This window comes from Oncorhynchus clarkii, chromosome 11, assembly GCF_045791955.1.
Source record: "Oncorhynchus clarkii lewisi isolate Uvic-CL-2024 chromosome 11, UVic_Ocla_1.0, whole genome shotgun sequence".
Taxonomy (NCBI): domain Eukaryota; kingdom Metazoa; phylum Chordata; class Actinopteri; order Salmoniformes; family Salmonidae; genus Oncorhynchus; species Oncorhynchus clarkii.
Window position 1 is genome coordinate 11,300,036 of NC_092157.1, and position 27,193 is coordinate 11,327,228.

At 46.3% G+C, this 27,193-nt stretch overlaps 1 protein-coding gene across 3 annotated transcripts in view; it reads left to right on the forward strand.

Moving 5' to 3' along the window:
- LOC139420199 (receptor-type tyrosine-protein phosphatase mu-like) overlaps positions 1–27,193 on the forward strand; it is a 300,083-nt gene that overhangs the window by 168,535 nt on the left and 104,355 nt on the right. For all 3 annotated transcript variants that reach the window (XM_071170025.1, XM_071170026.1, XM_071170027.1), the window contains exons 8-12: positions 3,088–3,396; positions 4,520–4,629; positions 7,418–7,619; positions 8,166–8,268; positions 22,464–22,740. In XM_071170025.1, coding sequence (XP_071026126.1) covers positions 3,088–3,396; positions 4,520–4,629; positions 7,418–7,619; positions 8,166–8,268; positions 22,464–22,740 — 1,001 coding nt within the window. The remainder of the gene's footprint in view (positions 1–3,087; positions 3,397–4,519; positions 4,630–7,417; positions 7,620–8,165; positions 8,269–22,463; positions 22,741–27,193) is intronic.

Below are 27,193 nucleotides of genomic sequence, written 5' to 3' on the forward strand. Positions count from 1 at the left end.
CAACAACCATGTGTAGTTAACTAGTGATTATGACTGATTGATTGATTGTTTTTTATAAGATAAGTTTAATGCTACCTAGCAACTTACCTTGGCTTACTGCATTCGCGTAACAGGCAGACTCCTCGTGGAGTGCAATGTAATCGGGTGGTAGGAGCGTTGGACTAGTTAACTGTAAGGTTGCAAGATTGAATCCCCCGAGCTGACAAGGTAAAAATTTGTCGTCCTGCCCCTGAACAAAGCAGTTAACCCACCGTTCCTAGGCCATCATTGAAAATAAGAATGTGTTCTTAACTGACTTGCCTAGTTAAATAAAGATTAAATAAAGGTGTAAAAAAAATATAAAAAAAAACAGCCAAATCGGTGTCCAAAAATACCGATTTCCGATTATGAAAACTTGAAATCGGCCCTAATTAATCGTCACAATCGGGCACAACGCTCAAAACAGGTGTTGCGTCTACCAAACCCGGATCCGGGATTCTATTTACAGACCTAAGCTCATTACCATAACGCAACGTTAACTTTTCATGAAAATCGCAAATGAAATGAAATAAATATGCCATCTCTCAAGCTTAGCCTTTTGTAAACAACACTGTCATCTCAGATTTTCAAAATATGCTTCTCAACCATAGGAAAACAATCATTTGTGTAAAAGTGGCTAGCTAGCGTAGCATTTAGCGTTAGCATTAGCGTTAGCATCCAGCACGCAAGATTTCAACAAAAACATAAAAGCCTTCAAATAAAATCATTTACCTTTGAAGAACTTCGGATGTTTTCAATAAGGAGACTCTCAGTTAGATAGCAGATGCTCAGTTTTTCCAAAAAAGATTCTTTGTGAATTCGAAATAGCTCCGTTTTCTACATCACATTTGGCTACCAAAAAAAAAACGAAAATTCAGTCCTCAAAACGCGAACTTTTTTCCAAATTAACTCCATAATATCGACTGAAAACATGGCAAACGTTGTTTAGAATCAATCCTCAAGGTGTTTTTCACATACAGTGCCTTGCGAAAGTATTCGGCCCCCTTGAACTTTGCGACCTTTTGCCACATTTCAGGCTTCAAACATAAAGATATAAAACTGTATTTTTTTGTGAAGAATCAACAACAAGTGGGACACAATCATGACGTGGAACGACATTTATTGGATATTTCAAACTTTTTTAACAAATCAAAAACTGAAAAATTGGGCGTGCAAAATTATTCAGCCCCTTTACTTTCAGTGCAGCAAACTCTCTCCAGAAGTTCAGTGAGGATCTCTGAATGAACCAATGTTGACCTAAATGACTAATGATGATAAATACAATCCACATGTGTGTAATCAAGTCTCCGTATAAATGCACCTGCACTGTGATAGTCTCAGAGGTCCGTTAAAAGCGCAGAGAGCATCATGAAGAACAAGGAACACACCAGGCAGGTCCGAGATACTGTTGTGAAGAAGTTTAAAGCCGGATTTGGATACAAAAAGATTTCCCAAGCTTTAAACATCCCAAGGAGCACTGTGCAAGCGATAATATTGAAATGGAAGGAGTATCAGACCACTGCAAATCTACCAAGACCTGGCCGTCCCTCTAAACTTTAGGCTCATACAAGAAGAAGACTGATCAGAGATGCAGCCAAGAGGCCCATGATCACTCTGGATGAACTGCAGAGATTCACTTCTCCCCATGTCCAAAACTCCTTTAGCCAACTCCATTCTCCGGCTTTCTGTGGATGCGAACCCTGGCGTTGTCTCCTTATATGGCTGTGATTGCGCAAGGAATGAGCCTACACTTTCTGTCGTTCCCCCAAGGTGTTAGCAGCATTGTGACGTATTTGTAGGCATATCATTGGAAGATTGACCATAAGAGACTACATTTTCCAAGTGTCCGCCTGGTGTCCTGCGTGGAATTCGGTGCGCAAACGCCAGCTGCTTGTACTTTTCCATTTGATTGAGGGGAGAAACCATGCTTCCACGAACTATATATCATTGAAGAGATATGTGAAAAACACCTTGAGGATTGATTCTAAACAACGTTTGCCATATTTTCAGTCGATATTATGGAGTTAATTTGGAAAAAAGTTCGCGTTTTGAGGACTGAATTTTCGTTTTTTTTTTGGTAGCCAAATGTGATGTGCAAAACGGAGCTATTTCTAATACACAAAGAATCTTTTTGGGAAAAACTGAGCATCTGCTATCTAACTGAGAGTCTCCTCATTGAAAACATCCGAAGTTCTTCAAAGGTAAATTATTTTATTTGAAGGCTTTTATGTTTTTGTTGAAATCTTGCGTGCTGGATGCTAACGCTAATGCTAACGCTAAATGCTACGCTAGCTAGCCACTTTTACACAAATGATTGTTTTCCTATGGTTGAGAAGCATATTTTGAAAATCTGAGATGACAGTGTTGTTTACAAAAGGCTAAGCTTGAGAGATGGCATATTTATTTCATTTCATTTGCGATTTTCATGAATAGTTAACGTTGCGTTATGGTAATGAGCTTAGGTCTAGAATAGAATCCCGGATCCGGGTTTGGTAGACGCAACAGGTTAACACACACACAGAGGTCTCCTAAGAGGAGACCTTAGTTTATCATAACACAATTTATTAACCCTTATAAAAGGTATGAGGCCTTGGTTTAACACCTTCAGGACCATTACCATTCCCTGTCAGAGTGGGGGTACCGCAAGGATCAGTATTGGGACCATTACCATTACCTGTCAGAGTGGGGGTACCACAAAGATCAGCTTTGGGATCATTATTATTCCCAGTCAGTGAGGGTATCTCAAGGATCAGCCCTAGTCCCATTACTGTTCCAAGTCAGACCCAGGAGGCAAAGTGGTTTACACAGAGCCACAGCAGGGGAAATATATGGCTCGGTAGGGGGATTGGGATGTTGCAACTGTTTGAAGGACTCAGGATTTAGTTTTTGATGCTTGCCAACATTCTTTGCCTGTTGATATCAAAAAGCTATATTGAAGAGGAAGGAAAAACATATTTTTGGACAATCTTTGAATATATGAAATGATATCAATGCTTTTATACATTAGTGTTAATGTTATCTTTATGATAGACACATTTTCTCCCCCCTCACTTGTCCCCCTCGCTACAGACCCCATGCATGGCCCCCAAAGACTGGAGGTGGTGGACATCAAGTCCAAGCAGATCACAGTGCGCTGGGAGCCCTTCGGCTACAACGTGACCCGTTGCCACAGTTACAATCTGACTGTCGAGTACCGCTACCAGGCAGACGACAAGGAGGAGACCCGCGAGGAGGTGTGCTATGACACCTTGAGCCTGGCGCCGCAGCACACCATCCGGAACCTGTCACCCTACACCAACGTCAGCGTCAAACTGGTGCTGAGGAACCCCGAAGGCATCAAGGAGAGCATGGACGTGGACGTGCTGACCGACGAAGATGGTAAGTGGGCGAGGTTCTGTTCTAGAATAGCACATTAATTGGATAGTAGTGAAATACCCGATGGGCTGGACAATTCTCATCTCATCACGCATCTTGGAAATCAATTAAACCGCCGTCATTAACCCAATGGAAAAATCTAATGATTTGTTATTTAAATAGTAAAAGTGTTTTGGCTATGGAGAGAAACAAGAAAGTGCAGTTTCGGGCCATATAGTGGAAAGTAATGCGGTCACTGGAGATGAGTGTGTGCGATAGTGGGTCTGGCAGGTGTGATTTCATTGTTTTGTATGATGTTGTCGTTTGCATGTGTATGTTTTGTATTGTTTATAAAATATTAAATGTATAGATATTTTTTAAATGAAATAGAATTGACCCCAACTCTGCCCTGCCAAAAGGTCATACATTCAGCTTTTCAAGGCCATCGTTGGGGCCTAACAGAGAACATGAAAGCATGAGGGCACGTGTTTCAATAAGTGCCAGATAAGGTAGTTATTTGAAAGCACTTACGTCGCCCTCCTTTGATACATACACCTACTTCTGCGTGTTTCCTTTTAATTGGTTTCTTCAAAGGCCATTTGTAAATTACAATCTCACGCCGCTATTCAAAGGGATTTTAAACGTTCAAAGGATCTCGATTGAATTTATCTTCCTGATAACAAGTAGAACTTTTCCACATAGGTATAGTATGTGATTGAAGTTGAACAGCTTTTTATTTATTTATTTGCTAGAACATGAAATCTTTGACCCTCTTATGGGTAAGAAAATGGAACGGCGTGCTTTCCTTTTATTGAACTGTTTTGCCAGCGAGTTGTACATGTAGCGGGTCTTGACCCTAATGCTAGTTGGTTTTCCTTCCGATGTAATTTACAATGTGAGCACCCAGCACTGTGTACCTCCCAGCCACACTGTAAACCATGATGTTTTCTCATAACTTTTAGGTCATTGAAGAAGTTGAAAGAGACAATGGCAAAACATCCAGTTTGACTAAATGTACCGTACTGTTTCAGGACCTCACTGGGGTCAGGGAGAACGAATAGAACTGCACGACCATGACGCCCCCGCCCCCAACCATTTATGATAAAGTCACTCTATTTAATTTTCCCCTATTCCCTGTCCACCTAAGTGCCTGGCGCTGTGCCACTCCAGTCCATCCAGGGGAGCACCTACGAGGAGAAGATCGCCCTGCGGTGGAGCGAGCCTGTCCAGACCTACGGGATCATTAAGCAGTATGAGGTAAGATCATCTGGGGAAACTGCTAAGCCCAGCCGCCCATCTGGGCCCACCTTTCGGTCTTTCTTCCTCTCCCTTTTTCTCTCTCTCCCTCTTCCCTCCAACACACATCGAACTGGTCTGGCAGGAGCCGGGCGGCTTCCATTATCGAATAGACCCAACCTAATAACCAAACACAATCTATTACCCACTGAACCCCCTCCGACAGCATGCCCCACCTCAGCCATGCCCCGCCTCAGCCATGCCCCGCCTCAGCCATGCCCCGCCTCAGCCATGCTCCGCCCCATCCATGCCCCGCCTCATCCATGCCCCGCCCCATCCATGCCCTGCCCCATCCATGCCCCGCCCCATCCATGCCCCGCCCCATCCATGCCCCGCCCCATCCATGCCCCACCCCATCCATGCCCCGCCCCATCCATGCCCCGCCATCCATGCCCCAGCCTTGCCCCGCCCCAGCCTTGCCCCGCCCCAGCCTTGCCCCGCCCCAGCCTTGCCCCGCCCCAGCCTTGCCCCACCCCAGCCTTGCCCCGCCCCAGCCTTTCCCCACCCCAGTCATGGCTAACCTAACCCACCCCAGCCTTGCCCCGCCCCAGCCTTGCCCCGCCCCAGCCTTGCCCCGCCCCAGCCATGCCCCGCCCCAGCCTTGCCCCGCCCCAGCCATGCCCCGCCCCAGCCATGCCCCGCCCCAGCCATGCCCCACCCCAGCCATGCCCCACCCCAGCCTTGCCCCACCCCACCCCAGCCTTGCCTAACCCAACCCATCCCTCCCCACCCCAGCCTTGCCCCACACCAGCCTTGCCTAACCCATCCCAACCCATCCCTCCCCACCCCAGCCTTGCCCCACCCCAGCCTTGCCCCACCCCATCCCTCCCCACCCCAGCCTTGCCCCACCCCACCCCAGCCATGCCCCACCCCAGCCTAACCCAACCCAACCCATCCCTCCCCACCCCAGCCTTGCCCCACCCCAGCCTTGCCCCACCCCACCCCAGCCATGCCCCACCCCACCCCAGCCATGCCCCACCCCAGCCGTGCCCAGCCTAACCCAACCCAACCCATCCCTCCCCACCCCGGCACTCCAGTTGCTCCGTTCCAGCTATTATTATGAGCCGTCCTATCCTCAGCAGCCTCCACTGATTTGTAGCTAACACTGTTGAAATACAACTATAGAGTTGGTCGTCAAGCTTCTGGCATAGTGATGGAATAGAAACTGGAGGCACACAGTACTTGAGTATTGTTGTCATAGGAGCGTGGGGCATACCTTCGAGTTAGACGGTGGACCATGCTGCACTTAATCTGTCTAACATCATCCACTATTTATATAGAAGATTGCAGTCTTAAAATACCCCTCATTAACAACACTGCGATGTCAAGACGGAAACATCTGGCCCTCTCCAACGTTTACACAACCTACCTGAAAAGATCATCGTGGTTTCCTGTTATCCACATTTGTACATAAAATAATTGGTGGAAAGCACTGTACATGAAATAATTGGTGGAAAGCACTGTACATGTTTATAAGCTACTCTAGTTCAACGTGTTTCTCCTATCGCAGCATTTGCCTTGCGTTTGACGTGTCCTTCAGCTCCCCACACAATAAGACGAAAATAGGGTTTTATTGCGTTAAGAAGAGCCATTGTGCTAGACCCGAATTTGTGCAAAAATTCTCCAATTAAGCTGTCAGATATGCTCATAATTAAATTATATTCTGTCATATCGAGCTGACTCTGGGCTGCGATCCGGTTGAAAGAATGGACAAATCAAAAGTTAATTTTTGTACTGCCTCATTAGACTCTGATGGACTCAACCCCATTATTACTGTCATTCGCTGGCATTCAGCTCGTCTCATGTGCTCTTCAGCCTTTTGACTCCATCTCTCTCTCTCTCTCCAAAACAGCTTTTTGTTCAGAGTTGAGATCTTTATTGTGATTTCTCTTGGTTGGGAAAACGCAGTGCTGGTTCATTGTTTGAATATGCACAGCCTGAATTCAGAGCCATCTAACCACAGCTGACCCCTAACCCTAATGCAAGCCCCTACTCTCCACACACAAAACACCCCCCACCCCCACAAAAACAACTTTGACAGCCGTGTGTGTGTGTGTGTGCGATATATGAAAAGCGATCAACGCTAACTTGAATAGCCTTTTGAAAGGCTCCAGATGCATTCCTCCCTCCCTCCTGATATAGACTAATGGCCCAGCAGAGCCCTGAGCAGCAACATTTCACACCTGATGGATACAAATGGTCGCCACCACACTGCAACACTCCCCATTGTGCCTCTTAATTGGGAATCAGAACAGAATAATAAAGGAGGCTTTCCATTAGGAGAGACCAAATGATTTATTTAAATGAAGCTTTTCAAGAGCGAGAGAGCTGATAAAGTTATATGAAAGAGAGGAGGAGGAGGAGGGTACACGCGACGCTCCACTGCTCTCCCTTTCAGAAAGAAATCCCTAGGCCTCCATTCTCCTACTCTAGAGGAAGCGGGGGGCGATTTGAATAAAGCAGGGGGAATGATTTGAATAAAACAACAGACTTGAATGCTGTTTCTATGGAAAGTTCAGGCCTAGTTTGCCTATCAGATGCCAGGCTCTGCATACTACTCTAACTTTGTGCTGCAACTCTTTCAGAATTATTTTTGGTATATTACAGCTATGATATTCTGGCTAATGGTACACCATAATCCTTACTATACACCAAAACTAAACATAGCAAGCCTGAACCTACTTTTGAAACTTTTGATATAAGCTTGTCCTCTCCAGCCATCTAATCTAGGTTGTGCGTCCATCCTCAGATCTCCTACAAGGCCCTCAGCTCCTTCGACACGGAGTTTGACCTGACCAACCAGAGTGGTAGGGTGTTCAAATTCAGCAATGAGACATTCCACATGTTTGTGGGTCTCTACCCCGGTTCCACCTACTCATTCACCATCCGGGCCAGCACCATCAAGGGCTTTGGAACCCCCATCATTACCCAGTTCACCACCAAGATCTCAGGTGAGGAGAAACAATGATCAGGATCAACATACAATCTGTACTGTAGTTCCCAAAATCCTCCAGGACATCCTCAGTAATACAGCAGTGTTTGTGTTCCTGGTGTCTGTGTTTATCTACATTTGTGTATACTTGTCGATCTCTGTCTATGTTTGTGTGAACTGTGTACTCGCCGTTATGTGTCGTTTGTCGGTCTGTGTATTGTCTGTCGGTCTGTGTGTCTTCTGTCTGTCTCATGTCGGTCTGTCGCTGTCGGTCGGGCTGTCGGTCTGTGTCTGTCAGTCTGTCGGTCTCTGTCTTTCGGCCTCTGTCGGTCTCGTCGGTCGGTCAGTTTCGAGTCACCCCATAGAGATAGAGGACTTTTTTTTGTTTTGTATCTATGACATCATGGGCAGCACCATTCAGGTTACAACCCAGTTGACTACTTTGACTATTATGAAATGGCGGAATCACAGTGGAAGCCTCTCATGCTAAAATGGGATATATCCATGATGAGTCCTCTATCTATCTCTGAGTCACGCTCTCCTGTGCCCCCCCCCTCTCCCACAGCTCCGTTGATGCCAGGCTATGACCAGGAGACTCCCCTGAACCAGACAGACAGCACGGTCACCGTCCTGCTGAAGCCTGCCCAGAGCCGAGGCGCCCCTGTCAGGTAGGCCCGTTCATACGTACACACACACACACACACACACACACACACACACACACACACCAATTTAACACCCTGCCCTCACTCCCGACCCCATTTTCCTCTCCTCTCGTTCCCACAATGCTGTTCACCCCACAAATTGCCTTCGCTGCCAACCGCTTCGGCCTCCCTCTGACCTAATTGATTGTAATTGCCTTGCCAAGAGAATGTTTTTATCCAAACTTGTGTTTTTATAGGGGTTTTTACAATGCATCACGTCTTCATGTGGGCATTGGATCTGAGCAGCACTATATCATTTGAAGATAAGAACAAAGCTTTTTCTCAGACTCCAAAGACGAGCCCTCTCTCCCCCCCTCCCCCCTTCCTTCCACTTTTATGTTGCCAGGTACATCTGGAAGCACAGATTGTCGTCAAGGGTGTCTCTCCTTTGATTTGCACACCACTGTAAATAAACAGGACAGATGAGAAATATGCAATATGCTTGCTCGGGAGCACAAATGGCGATTCGAGCCATTTAAAAAAATTATCCTTGGAACGGATGGTAGAGAGAGAAATGAATAACAGCAATGGCAGGTTCCCACACCCCGGCTATGTTAGCCTTCCCTCATTTGCTGCTGCCGCTAGTGCTGCCGACGAGCTCTCCATGAAACCTACGGCTGTAAATTGTCTGGCACTAAATGTGCAAGAGAGAGAGAGAATGTACATACGTGTACGTGCGTGTGCATGTCTGTGCACTGCAGACTGCAGATATTCTGGCAGCTGGGTCTGAAGTTGTCCCACAAACATAGACAGGATATCCTGCTTCGGTCATGACTGTGTTGTCAGAGCTCTTTTTTGTTGTTGTTCTTAGTCATGAATTCCTTGTACTGCATTAAGGTCACAGGTTATAACAAGGTATGCACTGTTTTTTAATCATTCACACACACCACACACACACACACACAAGCACAGGGGCCAAACGCCCGCAAGATATCCACGGAAAGTTGGACACTGGAATTCACGCGCCGTCAAACATGATCCTTAAATTCAGTATCCTTTAATTTGACATAACACCCCCCCCCCCCCCCCAAAAAAAAATATCACTGTAAGATTAACACCAAAAATACAAGACTGTCAGCCCTCATCCAATCCCACGCAGGTATACCTTTTTTTCTCCCCGGATGACTGTCATTCTGTCACATTGGCTCGTCATTGTCATCTTAATTACAGTTAACTTAATGACATCACAGGATTCGGTAATTAGGGCATTTTGTTTGTTGTTGACTGGTCAGGAGTCGCTAACAGATAAAAGAGTATTTGGCGACTAAAATGTCCTCTGGTTTGTATAACTCACTCTAATCCCAGCACAAAGGCTCACCAGGAAATTAAGGAAAAATTAAAGTCTGTACATTGGCGCGATATATGATTAATTGGGGATTAATTGTCATTATGACAATTATGATATTCTGTTACTGTATATTGAAGAGCATGATCAACTGTCAATCAAGTGATATTTAGTTCTGCTGCCATAATTCTTATTAATATTCCCCATTTCTATCCTCCATCGTACTTAAAAATGTCCTAGGCATTGGTCACAGCACTCTCCCTGACATGAAGAGGGTTTCCTTCAGAGTGTACTTGTGTGTTCTCTGCTACCACGTGGCATGTCGAAGGGACTAAATCATGTGTGTGCTCTATCCAGCTGTGTTACTTGTATGTAGCAGTCTGTCACAAGAGACAAATAGAAAGATGATGAACACATTCAGTCACGAGCCCCATATTCCTTCTGTCAGGCTACAGTCAATATGGAGGGGTTGGGTGGGAGGGGTTGGGTGGGGAAGAAACGTCAATATGGAGGGGTTGGGTGGGGAAGAAACGTCAATATGGAGGGGTTGGGCGGGAGGGGTTGGGTGGGGAAGAAACGTCAATATGGAGGGGTTGGGTGGGGAAGAAACGTCAATATGGAGGGGTTGGGTGGGGAAGAAACGTCTATATGGAGGGGTTGGGTTTGGGAAGAAACGTCAATATGGAGGGGTTGGGTGGGGAAGAAACGTCAACATGGTGGGGTTGGGTGGGGAAGAAACGTCAATATGGAGGGGTTGGGTGGGGAAGAAACGTCAATATGGAGGGGTTGGATGGGGAAAAAACGTCAATATGGAGTGGTTGGGTGGGGAAGAAACGTCAGTATGGAGGGGTTGGGTTCGGGAAGAAACGTCTATGGAGGGGTTGGGTTCGGGAAGAAACGTCAATATGGAGGGGTTGGGTTCGGGAAGAAACGTCAATATGGAGGGGTTGGGTTCGGGAAGAAACGTTAATATGGAGGGGTTGGGTTCGGGAAGAAATGTCAATATGGAGGGGTTGGGTGGGAGGGGTTGGGTGGGGAAGAAACGTCAATATGGTGGGGTTGGGTTCGGGAAGAAACGTCAATATGGAGGCGTTGGGTGGGGAAGAAACGTCAATATGGAGGGGTTGGGTGGGGAAGAAACGTCAATATGGAGGGGTTGGGTGGGGAAGAAACGTCAATATGGAGGGGTTGGGTGGGGAAGAAACGTCAATATGGAGGGGTTGGGTGGGGAAGAAACGTCAATATGGAGGGGTTGGGTGGGGAAGAAACATCAATATGGAGGGGTTGGGTGGGGAAGAAACGTCAATATGGAGGGGTTGGGTGGGGAAGAAACGTCAATATGGAGGGGTTGGGTGGGGGTTGGAAGAAACGTCAATATGAGACAATATGGAAGAAACGTCACCAGAGACATTCTTCCGAGGACATGAAGATGTCTGTTGGCCAACACGGCCAGCATCTACGTCCAACCTACCGAAGCGCAGTTCAGAGTAAATATTTATTGCATTTTCCTTTTCCAAATGGGCGGTAATTTAGAATGCATAAGATTTATTTATTTACGATAGCATGGCTTCTCCCTTTGTTCCTCAATCTTCCCGCTCTTTCACTCAAACCCAACCCCCTTTCCTTGTGTAACCAGAAATTGTTGGCTCCGTCCACCAGGGACGTTTTCTGTATGAAATAATTTGCATTCTGTGTATATGTAATTCTGTGTGATTAGTTAGGTATTTAGTAAATAAATAATTAAACCCAATTATGTATTGCTGCTTCAACTTGTTTGCCGAGGTTCATGAAGATAATCAAGAATTTACAACTTTCAGATGAGACTGAAATAAGGTGACGATTAATATTGACTGCTATTGATGTAAGATATTACTAAATATTTTATTTGGGAGATAACAGCTCTATAAACACTCTTTCGTGGTGCCCCGACTTTCTAGTTAATCACATTTACATGATTAGCTCCATCAGGTAATATTAATTACAGAGAAAGGATTTTATAGAATGGCATGTCATATCACTTAATCCGATATAGCCAAAGACACGACGCGGAAGGCAACACTGTAGGTCCCATTACAGAGAGGGAGACAGCACGTGTCACTGTAGACGTTCAGACTGTCATACCTGGAGTATTGTGTTCCACAATAAGTGGCTGAAGAGAATCCTCGGGTGCTACTGCTTGTGGAGAACGCATTCAATTAATGAGCTTCAGATCCATTCTGAATGCGTCATTAAATTAATGAGCTTTAGATCCATTCTGAATGCGTCATTAAATTAATGAGCTTTAGATCCATTCTGAATGCATCATTCAATTAATGAGCTTCAGACCCATTCTGAATGTATCATTCAATTAATGAGCTTCAGATCCATTCTGAATGCGTCATTCAATTAATGAGCTTCAGATCCATTCTGAATGCGTTATTCAATTAATGAGCTTCAGATCCATTCTGAATGCGTCATTCAATTAATGAGCTTTAGATCCATTCTGAATGCGTCATTCAATTAATGAGCTTTAGCTCCATTCTGGAGGCGTCATTCAATTAATGAGCTTTAGATACATTCTGAATGCATCATTCAATTAATGAGCTTCAGATCCATTCTGAATGCGTTATCATATGCCACCATTCTTCTTTGGAGGTATGATACATCTATTTTTAGTACTTTGTTTTAACATGATGTGAGGCGGTAGCGTTGGAATTGATGTGGTTCATTACACAATATACTGTGGAAGAACACGACTGGTTGCTCACCATTATGTCCTCCCCGGCGATGGGATTTAGCCAGCCAGATTTGAATGTGAATTACCAGATGTTTTGCCTTGATACATTTCACAAAGAATGCAACCCGTCCAACTGATTGGATACGTTTGGTAAAAGCACTTGAATGACAATGCGTCGGGATGCATATAAAAACACAACCTCTGCTTAACTTAAAAACCAAATTAAAGAAGGCTGGGCTATATTTGCCAGGCTTTGTCCTGAATAACACACACACACACGTCATGTCGCATTTGTTGCATAAAGCCTTGTGAGGGACTGCATCATTGACAGGCTGGTGTTTGAAGGGCCGTCTGTCTGGCAGCGTTACATACGCGTGGCGCTACAATAGCAGCCTAACCAGGGGCAAGCTGTATCTTTAAATGGATTACTGTCAGTCACGTTAGCACCCGCGCTAATGTGTCAAATCTGCTGCACCGGGGCGAGAACACACCACCCTACACACACAATCACACGCTCCTCATTCCTCCTCCTCACCTCCTGTGCCAAGGAAAGCATTTACCAAGTGCTGTAGAGAAATATGACTTGTGGCCTCCTAAACCCAGCGTTGCCCCAGCTACAGAGTCAAAGCACTTTCTTTCTGTCAACTGTTTCACCGAGGACAGAGCCATCAACACTCCAGAAAAGAGATGACTGAGTGAGAGCCACTCTCCTCTATTTCTGGCCCAGATCCCTTGTTTCTCTCCTGGAATGTTCAGCTCTATCCACCCCCCAGGGGAGGTATCACATTACTGCCTCTCTTTCAGCTCTATCACATTACTGCTTATTTTTCAGCTCTATCCGTCCCCCAGGGGAAGTATCACATTACTGCTTCTCCTTCAGCTCTATCCGTCCCCCAGGGGACGTGTCACATTACTGCTTCTCCTTCAGCTCTATCCGTCCCCCAGGGGAAGTGTCACATTACTGCTTCTCCTTCAGCTCTATCCGTCCCCCAGGGGACGTGTCACATTACTGCTTCTCCTCTCTTAGGAGAGTTACCCCTTTTTAAATGAATTCACAGAGGAAGCGTTTTGTGTGGTGCAGTGTTGTGACAAGTTTCCTACGTTCGTCTATTTCCAGTGTATGTGGACAGGAAACGCGGTGATGAGCCTCAACAAGATACCCTGAAATATAAGTAAAATTGAATCTGTGCCGCTTGGCCTCATTTATGTAGACCTCATCCTACTTTATGGCAGGGGATGTTTTTATTTTTTTTATTTCACCTTCATTTAACCAGGTAAGCTAGTTGATGACAAGTTCTCATTTACAACTGCGACCTGGCCAAGATAAAGCAAAGTAGTGCGACACAAACAACAACACAGAGTTACGCATGGAATAAACACAATAGAAAAAAAAGAAAGTCTATATACAGTGTGTACAAATGACGTGAGGATGTAAGGCAATAAATAGGCCATAGTAGCAAAGTAATTACAATTTAGCAAATTACCACTGGAGTGATAGATGAGCAGATGTGTAAGTAGAAATACTGGTGTGCAAATGAGCAGAAAAGTAAATAAAAACAATATGGAGATGAGGTAGGTAAATTGAGTGAGCTATTTACCGATGGGCTATGTACAGCTGCAGTGATCGGTTAGCTGCTCAGATAGCTGACGTTTAAAGTTAGTGAGGGAAATATAAGTCTCGAGCTTCAGCGATTTTTGCAATTCATTCCAGTCACTGACAGCAGAGAAATGGAAGGAAAGGCGGCCAAATAAGGTGTTGGCTTTGGGGATGACCAGTGAGATATACCTGCTGGAGTGCGTGCTACAGGTGGGTGCTGCTATGGTGACCAGTGAGCTGAGATAAGGCAGAGCTTTACCATTGACTTAGATGACCTGGAGCCAGTGGGTCTAGCGACGAACATGTAGCGAGGGCCAGCCTACTGGAGCATACAGGTCGCAGTGGTCGGTGGTATAAGGGGCTTTGTTGACAAAATGGATGGCACTGTGATAGACTGCATCCAATTTGTTGTGTAGAGTGTTGGAAGCTATTTTGTAAATGACATCGCCAAAGTCAAGGATTGGTAGGATGGTCAGTTTTACTAGGGTATGTTTGGTAGCGTGAGTGAAGGAGGCTTTGTTGCAAGTCTAGATTTAATTTTGGATTGGAAATGTTTAATGAGTCTGGAAGGAGAGTTTACAGTCTAGCCAGACACCTAGGTATTTGTAGTTGTCCACATATTCTAAGTCAGAACCGTCCAAAGTAGTGATGCTAGTCGGGCGGGTGCGGGCAGCGAACGGTTGAAAGGCATGCATTTGGTTTTACTAGTGTTTAAGAGCAGTTGGAGGCCACGGAAGGGGTGTTGTATGGCATTGAATATTGTTTGGAGGTTAGTTAACAAAGAAGGGCCAGATGTATACAGAATGGTGTCGTCTGCGTAGAGGTGGATCAGGGAATCACCCGCCGCAAGAGCGACATCGTTGATGTATACAGAGAAAAAAAGAGTCGGCCTGAGAATTGAACCCTGTGGTACCCCCATAGAGACTGCCAGAGGTCCGGACAACAGGCCCTCCGATTTGACACACTGAACTCTGTCTGAGAAGTAGTTGGTGAACCAGGCGAGGCAGTCATTTTAGAAACCAAGGCTGTTGAGTCTTCCAATAAGAATTCAGTGATTGGCCAGGTCGATGAAGATGGCTGCACAGTACTGTCTTTTATCGATGGCAGTTATGACGATATCATCGTTAAGGACCTTGAGCGTAGCTGAGTGACCAGCTCGGAAACCAGATTGCACAGCGGAGAAGGTACGGTGGGATTCGAAATGGTCAGTGATCTGTTTATTAACTTGGCTTTTGAAGACATTAGAAAGGCAGGACAGGATGGATATAGGTCTATAACAGTTTGGGTATAGAGTGTCACCCCCTTTGAAGAGGGTTCGACGATACGATAGAGAGGGTGACTGGTAATAGTGGTTGAAATTTTGGAGGATCATTTTAGAAAGAGAGGGTCCAGATTGTCTAGCCGAGCTGATTTGTACGGGTCCATGTTTTGCAGCTCTTTCAGAACATCTGCTATCTGGAATTGGGTGAAGGAGAAGCTGGGGAGGCTTGGGCAAGTAGCTGCGGGGGGTGCGGCGGACCAGTCATGGTGGTACGGCGGGGCACCGTGTCGACAAAGTGTCCGGGCCAGATGGCAAAAGAAGTATTGTAGTTGTAGAAATGTATTTGCTAGCCGAGAGATGTGCCTGGCTCGTGGCTAACTGGTGCTAGCTTCGGGGCAGGGGCGTTAGCCACTCGGTAGCAGCGATTATCCAATGCAAAGGTCCAGAGCTTACGGCAAGGATCCGGTGGAGTCGTGGATTCTAGCCGTATTGGGGTAGAGTCCGTGAGGCATCGGCTGTGTAGCCGAGTGATCACAGAGTAGCCCGGGAGGTGGGCCTGGCTCAGGGCTAGCTTCGGGGCTGGGTCACTCGGTGGCAGCTAGCTAGCTGTGATGATCAGGAGTAATGGTCCAGAGTTTACGGCAGGAATCCGGCGTTGTAGTGGAGAGAACAATCCAATACTGGCAGGCTGGCAAGTATTATCCAGGCTAAAAAAACGTCTGGTGTCTGTGAAGAAGGTAAAGGCCGCTAGCAGTGGCTCACAATGACTAAATAGCTAGTAGCTAATCAGCTGGTTAGCTTCTGATGGCTAGCTTCTGATGGAGGTTCTGGCTCTAAGGTCTAAAAAATAGCAGATCCGTGTCACAATGGGTGAGGCGAGTTACCGGAAGGTATATTTAATTTAAAAATGGAAAAGAGACTGAAAATAAATTGAAATGTATACAAAAAAGAGAGGACGACAAACCACGACCTTCTCTTTCCACATTAAAAATGCATCTAGATAGGTCCCGGGTCACCTTTGAGTCCATGCCAACGAGGAGGTTGTGTGTAATTGGTCTTGCGTCACATTGGGGCGCCACTCTGAAACGGAGCTAGCAGCACAAGGACCCCTAATTGGTCTCAGCTGAGGTTGCCCGACTGAAACAAGATCAAGAGTTTAGATTTTTTTGTCTCTAATGCCTCTTTCTCTCTCATGCTCGCTCGCTCTCATGCTCGCTCTCTCTCATGCTCGCTCTCTCTCATGCTCGCTCTCTCTCATGCTCGCTCTCTCTCATGCTCGCTCTCTCTCATGCTCGCTCTCTCTCATGCTCACTCTCTCATAGCTTACCAGGTGCTTATGTAATGATTTCTTACCTCCAGTCTCTCGAAGTACACGGTCACATGTCTCTCCCTGATTTTATAATGTCTGTTCAGTCTCTTAGCTGTCTCACCTTTGTGATTGGTTCCGAAACGGCTCCTGACTATGTAGTTGTTCTCCATGTGTTAGTTCTTGGTTTACGATGTCCTGTGTGGAATGGATGAGAGGTTGTTGACTGTGTCTCTAGGCCATGTGGAGGAGATAGAGGAGGAGGAGGGAAGGCACACCCTGTCTGGGGGTGAGTTACACCACTTTAGGGAGGAGACAATCCTCCTGACCTCTCCCCCAAACCTCCCTGACACACCTGGACAAGTGAAGGCTAAATAGCCACTAAAGACCGTTCCTCAGCCCAAACTAATGTGAATTCCTCTCAAAAGTTTTGCTCTTTTCCCAGGGTAGCTACCGAGTGGACAGTTAACTCCACTTCTCCCTCTTTAAGTATCCTCATTGATTGTTGTGTATTGAATGTCAGAGTTAATTGAATGCTAAAAAGGACTATAACTACTATGGGATCTTTACTAACTCCAAAGTAGGCTGTCTTTTTTGCTTAGTTTTCAGATGGTGTCTCTGTAGTTTTGTAGCTCGCAGTAAAGGCCAGAGGAGACTGAGGCAGAAACCAATATGAAACCCGCAGTGAGATCATGGAGACGCAGTTTTGCCATCAGCATTTTCCATATCGCCTGAAGGGAAAATGATTATACTCATAACCTACCAACGCCTCATTTTAAATATGCAGCACTTCAATATGTATTTTTCACTATGATAAACCTGATGGTTATCCAATAAAGACTGGAGAAATAGAGGAGTTGCAGCCATTTTGTGCTGGAGTGATGCACATTTTTCTAGATTTTCTACCGTTTATCTGGACATTTACCAGTACCCAGGGCACACCAGGAGAGAGAAATATTTAATTAAGTGGTATTGTTTTTCTCAAATTGATATCTAGACGTTGCAGGTAGCCTTGGAGCAGCCATTTGTGCTGAGTTGTCTATTATTTATTGAAGATGCATCGTTCTTCTCCGGTTCCAGCCCCCGAGCATCTGCTTTTCTCTCTACACTGGCTGTGCCCAGAAAGCAGATACATTTTTCATCCCGGTAATTGCAAAGAAAATATCAACTTTTGACCTGTTGTCTGGCGGTAAAAAGAATAGTGCTCTATCATAGCATTATCATAAATAGGCTCTTACTGCAAACAGTGTTTATGGGTTTATTCCTCTTGTTGTATTCAGAGCTATAGAAAGTATTTCCCTCATTGGCATTAGAATACAAATTAGGTTCCACCTACTATTTCTTAGCCTGTATTTTCTCCTGGAGGGATGAATTATTCCTATACTGTTAGCCTGGTTGAACAAGACTGAATGCTACTGTACACACACTGCATAGCATTCAATCTGGTTTAGCCACGCTAGAATGTACTGTATCTTCAGGGGAATCTGTTGGTTACACATCTAATAGGTAAGAACAATGGGAGGCATCTATCCCAGAGGCACAGTCACCTGAGATAGGGAGGGAGAGAGGGATCAATCACTGCAATAACAGCCTCTTAAAGTAATGGCTGGCCTTTAAGAAGGCCCTACATCTGAGACTAAATGTTCTCCTCACCTTTTGTTTCCCCTCCTCCTTATCTCCAACTCTCCCACCCAGCTCCCCTCCTCGTCCTCCTCCTCCTTATCTCCAACTCTCCCACCCAGCTCCCCTCCTCGTCCTCCTCCTCCTTATCTCCAACTCTCCCACCCAGCTCCCCTCCTCGTCCTCTTCCTCCTTATCTCCAACTCTCTCACCCAGCTCCCCTCCTCCTCCTCATCTTCCACTCTCTCACCCAGCTCCTCTCCTCCTCTCCCACTCTCCCAACCAGCTCCTCTCCTCCTCCTCCTCTCCCACTCTCTCACCCAGCTCCTCCCCTCCTCCTCTCCCACTCTCCCAACCAGCTCCTCTCCTCCTCCTCTTCTCCCACTCTCCCACCTAGCTCCCCTCCTGCTCCTCCTCTCCCACTGTAATGAGTTAAATAACTGAAAGAACACAGACTTTCACAGGGACCTGACCTGATATTTCCCAGCAGTTTATGACAGATCTAATCTCTAATGGATGTGTGGAGCTGGGGGGAAATGTAATTGGCAAAGATCGAATAGGGCTGACAAACTGTATCATTTCTAAGACAAACATATATTGTTTCTGGGCTTTACACTGGTGTGGGCGGTCTTGAATTTTGATTATGATGAGTGGAGTCAGGAGTCGGGAGCTTTCTTGGTTCCTGTTTGAAAATAAATCTCTCAGGGAGATTCTGCTCAGGTGAAAGCAGATGGTTTACTCCTTGGAAAAGTTGTAGGTTAGTTGAATTTGTCTTATGTTGTCTTTGCACCTCACTCCCCTTGACTTCCACTTGGCTGTGCATGAGTAAAGGAGTATGAATGCTTCCCTGTCTATACAGTTTGGAAGAGTTTGTGCATATATTATGATTTGGATGTTTTTGTTCATTTTGGTCTTCGGTAAGGCTCCGGGACACTATTTTCTTCTTGGGGAAAGCCAAAGTCTACGCCCCTTCGTTGGTGATTGGTCACCAGTAGGGATTCTTCAGTAAAGTCTTTGTTGTCATTCAACGAGAGACGACTTGTTTTCAGGCACATGTTTTCATTTAGAAATACTGTACATAACACCTTGGTTAGATGTAAAATTGCGTGACTAAGATCTCATTGGCAAAAATCAATGACAGATGGAGTCATCTTGGATTAATTCTGACTATTTGTAGGAAGTGTATAGTGGCTACGGTGTCTAAAAAATGGACAAACTACTATTGCCGCTTTTTTTTCTAGTTTTTCAAGCAAATGTCTTTTAAAGGAAGTATGCGAGTACACTCGTCCGACTTCGGGTAGACGCCAGCTGACCTGACCTTGACGCTGAACTGAAGAATGCTGACACCTTAACACTGAACTGAAGAATGCTGACAACTTAACACTGAACTGAAGAATGCTGACACCTTAACGCTGAACTGAAGAATGCTGACACCTTAACGCTGAACTGAAGAATGCTGACACCTTAACGCTGAACTGAAGAATGCTGACACCTTAACACTGAACTGAAGAATGCTGACACCTTAACACTGAACTGAAGAATGCTGACACCTTAACACTGAACTGAAGAATGCTGACACCTTAACGCTGAACTGAAGAATGCTGACACCTTAACACTGAACTGAAGAATGCTGACACCTTAACACTGAACTGAAGAATGCTGACACCTTAACACTGAACTGAAGAATGCTGACACCTTAACACTGAACTGAAGAATGCTGACACCTTAACGCTGAACTGAAGAATGCTGACACCTTAACGCTGAACTGAAAAATGCTGACACCTTAACGCTGAACTGAAAAATGCTGACACCTTAACACTGAACTGAAGAATGCTGACACCTTAACGCTGAACTGAAGAATGCTGACACCTTAACACTGAACTGAAGAATGCTGACACCTTAACGCTGAACTGAAGAATGCTGACACCTTAACGCTGAACTGAAGAATGCTGACACCTTAACACTGAACTGAAGAATGCTGACACCTTAACGCTGAACTGAAGAATGCTGACACCTTAACGCTGAACTGAAGAATGCTGACACCTTAACGCTGAACTGAAGAATGCTGACACCTTAACGCTGAACTGAAGAATGCTGACACCTTAACACTCACAACAAACGGCCTTAAATGTAGGCTTCAGTTTTTGAAAGGCCTTAAAGTGAAAAATACAGCACACTAGACTAGAGCAACCAAGTAAAACCCGGTTTCATTACGTAATATTATAAACCTCATTGTTGATTATGCAAAATTAGTTGAGTTAAGATTGTTGATTTGGTTTTAATGATAGTTTGTGGCTGATAGTTTCAGATATCCTGATTAGCCTTAAGATTTTGTGATTAAATTAGCAGTTGTTACATTAACCTTCTTGGGTTCATTTATACATAACAATCTCAATTGAATAAAGGATAATTTTGAGCTAATTACAGCTATTTTAATGTCGTTCTAATGTGGGAGTGAGAGGACTGTTATCAAATCAGCAATATTCATTCTCATCTTTGATATTCATACCTGTCTAATAATATTCAATAGTAGTCTTCAAAATTAATTTGCCTCAATGCAAACTCCCATATCGGTCTGTCTATCTCTCTCTCTGTCTCTCTCTTGTCTCTGTCTTTGTCACTCTGTCTCTCTGTCTCTCTCTCTGTCTCTCTCTCTGTCTCTCTCTCTGTCTCTCTCTCTGTCTCTCTCTCTGTCCCTCTCTCTGTATCTCTCTCTGTCCCTCTCTCTGTCTCTCTCTCTCTCTCTCGCTTCCCAAGGCTTTCTCTCTCGCTTCCCAAGGCTTTCTCTCTCGCTTCCCAAGGCTTTCTCTCTCGCTTCCCAAGGTTTTCTATCCAGGAAGCCTGGTTCAGGGTTGGATGTTGATCTCTCTTCTTATAATACACTTAACTCCAAGCCTGACATGAAATAGGGGGCACGATAGTAGGAACCTTTTTCATGTCATTATTATTTGGGGCACACTTAGAGCAGCGCTCTAATCCCCAGCCGGTGTCAGGGATTCTGTCGCCTAATATCCTGGCAGAGAGCGAGAGAAGGAATGAAAGAAAGGGCGAGAGAGCCACACAGAGAGAGTCGGGAATGCTTCTACAGTTCCAGTTTCTTTCCTGCCATTTAAATCCCTCCACATAGATGAGATATTACCCACCTGACTGCTATCGCTATGACGTCTGTAAATGACATGGCGCTCTACTTCTCGGGGCGGCGGGCTACGAGGCTGCTGGCTTTCATGACTTTATTAAAGCTGTCTGTTTCAGTCAAAGAGCAAGGAAAGGGTTGACTAGACACCCTGGTCAATACTAAATTGTCACCACCTCAGCCAACGTAGTCTGCGATTGTCTCTCGTCCAATTGTTATCAGATTAGCAAGTTTACATGCTTATTTATACGTGTAATTAATTCACTGCTCTCCGCTTTAGTGAAGTAGGAGTTTTGCTTATGTTCAGTACAGTATCCTCAAAGTTCTACAGCTGCACCATCAAGAGCGTATTGACTGGTTGCATCACCGCTTGATATGACATCTTCTTGGCATCCGACCGGAAAGCGCAACAGAGGGTAGTACGTACAGCCCAGTACATCACTGGGGCCAAGCTTCCTGCCATTCAGGACCTCTATACCAGGCGGTGTCAAAGGCCCTAAAAATTGTCAAAGAATCCAGCCACCCAAGTCATAGACTGTTCTCTCTGATACCGCATGGCAAGCGGTACTGATGCACACAAGCTGAGGATTGTATGTTTTTAAAATAAAGGGTAGACTGCATGACTTGAGATTGCTGGTAGCTTGACAAGTGTATTCTGTCATGATACACAAACTGTAACGCATCAGATATGCTGAAGAATTAGTGAAAATGTGTATCGGTCATTGGCAATTAGTATTTCCTATGTTTCTCCGTCTAGTTTATTCATTTACAATGATGGGTTAAAATGCAAACCCGGGAAAATGTAATATCCTGTGATTTCTTTGATCCACATTTTAATTGATAAGTTGTTGAATTATCAAAAGAACTCTTTGCACAGTTCTCCTTGGTACACAAAGTGGATGAACAAATGTTAACATCTCTCTCTGAATCAGAGAGGTGCGGGGGGCTGCCTTAATCAACATCCACGTCTTCGGCGCCTGGGGAACAGAGGGTTAACTGCCTTGCTCAGGGGCAGAACGACAGCTCGGGGATTCGATCCAGCAACCTTTCGGTTACTTGCCCAACGCTCTAACCACTAGGCTACCTGCCGCCCCACTAGACTCCTGTCACACATTTCAAGTCCTATTCTGATCCACTGACTCAGGCTTCTTTCCAGCAAGCAGAGGAAGATGCTGCAGAAATATTTTAGAAATACATTTGATTGAATGATTGCTAGGTCGTCCTCTCCTGTCTCCCTGCAGTAAGTACCAGGTGGTGGTGGTGGAGGAAGAGCGCCCCCGGCGGACGCGGAGGGCGGTAGAGATCCTGCGCTGCTACCCGGTGCCCATCCACTTCCAGAACACCACTGTGCTCAACTCCCAGTACTACTTCACGGCCGAGCTGCCCATGGGCGACATCAAGACCCCCGTACCCTTCTGCATCGGAGACAACCGCACCTACAACGGCTACTGGAACGCCCCCCTCCTCCCCCACAAGAGCTACAGCATCTACTACCAGGCCGTCAGCACGGCCAATGGGGTGAGTGAGCAGGGGGATGTTGGGGTGGGGATTGGCCGCCGGGACTTGTCAGTCATGACTCGTTCACACCCAATATAGGAGATTGAATGTGAAACTGATTGGAGACTTTTTACTGTCATGTCTTCTATGTCTTTACAAAAGCCCATTTTGAAGTAGTTTCCTCATATTGTTAATATCCTATAATGCACCACTTACTCCAAATGATTCATTGTTTACAGGAAATGACCCATTATTTAAAAGGACATTCCTGTTGATGTGGCATTATGGATTGGTATTTGTGAGTGGGTTCTTTCTATGTCGTCTTCCTATTGGCCCAACCTTCACTGCCAGTGTTACCATGCTACAGTCCAACCCACCTTTCTATGTCGTCTTCCTATTGGCCCAACCCTCACTGCCAGTGTTACCATGCTACAGTCCAACCCCCCTTACCTCTCATTTGCTGTCTCCTACCAACTCTGACACCCAAGACTTCTGTAGTGAAAACAGACAGTACAGCCTCAATCTCAACAGTCAGCTAGTCAGTCTCATCACTGAGTTGAATCACTTCCCTGTTCACAAGGAACGAAGAGCAAAGCAAACTGGATGCAGAAAATTGTGATAAATGAACAGCCACAACAAGACTCTCCTTCAGGGCCTATTTGACAACCATTCCAGCGTCCTAATGGTCAATAACCCAGTATTACAACCCCATTAACCCTCTCCTCCTAACCACTCTAATGTACTGTCAGTGGGAGTACAGGCCAGCCCACCAAGAGGCAAAACAACACTTTTATCAATGTCCTGCTGCTCGGATTGTATGAAAGTTCACCCATTCACAAATGCATTATTAACACTTTGGCTTAATTTATGTTTTTTTAAACACCTCCCCCCGTTTTTAAATGCAAATAAATTAGCCCTAATGAAAAACCCATCCTCCTCTCCTCTACTGTCCTCCTCTCCTCTACTGTCCTCTCCTCTACTGTCCTCTCCTCCTCTGCTGTCCTCTCCTCCTCTGCTGTCCTCTCCTCCTTTGCTGTCCTCTCCTCCTTTGCTGTCCTCTCCTCCTCTGCTGTCCTCTCCTCCTCTGCTGTCCTCTCCTCCTCTGCTGTCCTCTCCTCCTCTGCTGTCCTCTCCTCCTCTGTTGTCCCCTCCTCCTCTGCGGTCCCCTCCTCCTCTGCGGTCCCCTCCTCCTCTGCGGTCCCCTCCTCCTCTGCGGTCCCCTCCTCCTCTGCGGTCCCCTCCTCCTCTGCGGTCCCCTCCTCCTCTGCGGTCCCCTCCTCCTCTGCGGTCCCCTCCTCCTCTGCGGTCCCCTCCTCCTCTGCGGTCCTCTCCTCCTCTGCGGTCCTCTCCTCCTCTGCGGCCCTCTCCTCCTCTGCTGTCCTCTCCTCCTCTGCTGTCCTCCCCTCCTCTGCTGTCCTCCCCTCCTCTGCTGTCCTCCTCTCCTCTGCTGTCCTCCTCTCCTCTGCTGTCCTCCTCTCCTCCTCTGCTGTCCTCTCCTCCTCTGCTGTCCTCTCCTCCTCTGCTGTCCTCTCCTCCTCTGCTGTCCTCCTCTCCTCTGCTGTCCTCTCCTCCTCTGCTGTCCTCTCCTCCTCTGCTGTCCTCCTCTCCTCTGCTGTCCTCCTCTCCTTTGCTGTCCTCTCCTCCTCTGCTGTCCTCTCCTCCTCTGCTGTCCTCTCCTCCTCTGCTGTCCTCCTCTCCTCTGCTGTCCTCCTCTCCTTTGCTGTCCTCTCCTCCTCTGCTGTCCTCTCCTCCTCTGCTGTCCTCCCCTCCTCCACTGTCCTCTGCTCTCAAGCTCAGGCCATTAGATAATGAATTGCCAAGGCTAATTGGAGAGAGACTAGCCAGGGGGGGCTAGAGTCGAGGGAGGTGGAGAGGGGGTTGAGATTAGGCTTGTCTCGTCTCAGTTCTCTGGTCTCTCCTGGTGTTGCCCCTCTAATGGAGGTCTGGGCGAGGAGAGGAGCAGGGTGTTTTCCTCCTCTACTAATAACAGGGTGCTGTGGGGACAGTAGGGCAGAGCCTCGTGTTATAGCTGTGTTGTAGTGTATTTGGAGACAGTTTTCCCACAAAGAAGATCAGTGTGGCCTCTACTAAGGATCTCTCTTCTGAGAAGAAGAGGGGAGAAAGGAGGAGAGACTGAAAACAACATTTCTCATTCCCCTCAGTCCTCTACCCTCAGTTCAGAGCAGGGTGCCTCAGAGAAAGGCCAACATACTCTGAGGCAGAGTGAAAACCTCATTCAATACTAACCCCAGCAGTTAGACCTAAGTGGAAATATAGGTGTTCACATGTTAGCTTAAGACAATATTTCTAATCCTAGATTCTAAGTGATCCAAATGATTCCAACTAAATTACTGCTAGCTATTCCAGCAACATGCCAGTATCTCGTTAAGTACTGGCAACGTGCCATATTGTAATATCTGGCTCCATTGTCATCAAGCAGTCCTAGTAGAAACCAGTCTCTTCTCCTCTCCCCAGTCCCACAGACTCACAGCACCCTCCGAGTTGTTTTAAATATTCAGCACACCCCACAGTTTAATCTGTCGTCTCCTCAATAATGCACCAAGCCACACAAGTGCATTTTGCTGTCATAAAACACAGGGGGATTTAAGCATAAGCCCCAAGTCACTTTCCCCTGAATATTCATGCACTGTTGCTGTGTTTGTTTGTTCCACGTTTGTAAGACGAGCGAAGGCAAAGCCTTTTCTGCCACCTCCTGCTTCTCCCCTCCTTGTTGTGTGTGTGTGTCTCTGTGTGTCTCTGTGTGTCTCTGTCGGTCTCTGTCGGTCTCTGTGTGTCTCTGTCGGTCTCTGTCGGTCTCTGTTGGTGTCTCTCTTTCTGTGTCTCTTTCTGTGACTCTCTCTGTGACTCTCTCTGTGACTCTCTCTGTCGGTCTCTCTGGGTGTCTCTTTCTGTGTCTCTGTGACTCTCTCTGTGACTCTCTCTGTCGATCTCTCTGGGTGTGTCTCTTTCTGTGTCTCTGTGTGTCTCTGTCGGTCTCTGTGTATCTCTGTCGGTCTCTGTCGGTGTCTCTCTGTCGGTGTCTCTCTGTCGGTGTCTCTCTGTCGGTGTCTCTCTTTCTGTGTCTCTCTTTCTGTGTCTCTTTCTGTGTCGGTCTCTCTGTCGGTCTCTCTGGGTGTCTCTTTCTGTGTCTCTGTGACTCTCTCTGTGACTCTCTCTGTCAGTCTCTCTGGGTGTGTCTCTTTCTGTGTCTCTGTGACTCTCTCTGTCGGTCTCTCTGGGTGTCTCTCTGTGTGTCTCTCTTTGTGTCTCTCTCTCTCATTCTGTCTCTCTCTCTCTCTGTCTCTCTCGCTGTCTCTCTGTGTCTCTCTGCGTGTCTCTCTGCGTGTCTCTCTTTCTGTGTCTCTGTAACTCTCTCTTTCTGTGTCTCTCTTTCTGTGTCTCTCTTTCTGTCTCTCTCTTTCTGTGTCTCTGTAACTCTCTTTCTGTGTCTCTCTTTCTGTGTCTCTCTTTCTGTGTCTCTCTTTCTGTGTCTCTGTGACTCTCTCTGTCGGTCTCTCTGGGTGTCTCTCTGTGTGTCTCTCATTCTGTCTCTCTCTCTCATTCTGTCTCTCTCTCTCTCTGTCTCTCTCTCTGTCTCTCTCGCTGTCTCTCTGTGTCTCTCTGCGTGTCTCTCTGCGTGTCTCTCTTTCTGTGTCTCTGTAACTCTCTCTTTCTGTGTCTCTCTTTCTGTGTCTCTCTTTCTGTGTCTCTGTAACTCTCTCTTTCTGTGTCTCTCTTTCTGTGTCTCTCTTTCTGTGTCTCTCTTTCTGTGTCTCTGTGACTCTCTCTGTCGGTCTCTCTGGGTGTCTCTCTGTGTGTCTCTCTTTGTGTCTCTCTCTCTCATTCTGTCTCTCTCTCTCTCTGTCTCTCTCGCTGTCTCTCTGTGTCTCTCTGCGTGTCTCTCTGCGTGTCTCTCTTTCTGTGTCTCTGTAACTCTCTCTTTCTGTGTCTCTCTTTCTGTGTCTCTCTTTCTGTGTCTCTCTTTCTGTGTCTCTGTAACGCTCTCTTTCTGTGTCTCTCTTTCTGTGTCTCTCTTTCTGTGTCTCTCTTTCTGTGTGTCTCTCTGCGTCTCTGTCTCTCTCTGCGTCTCTGTCTCTCTCTGCGTCTCTGTCTCTCTCTGCGTCTCTGTCTCTCTTTCTGTGTGTCTCTCTTTCTGTGTGTCTCTCTTTCTGTGTGTCTCTCTGCGTCTCTGTCTCTCTGTGTGTCTCTTTCTGTGTGTCTCTCTTTCTGCGTGTCTCTCTGCGTCTCTGTCTCTCTCTGCGTATCTGTCTTTCTCTGCGTATCTGTCTCTCTCTGCGTATCTGTCTCTCTCTGCGTATCTGTCTCTCTCTGCGTATCTGTCTCTCTCTGCGTATCTGTCTCTCTCTGCGTATCTGTCTCTCTCTGCGTATCTGTCTCTCTCTGCGTATCTGTCTCTCTCTGCGTATCTGTCTCTCTCTGCGTCTCTGTCTCTCTCTGTGTCTCTGTCTCTCTC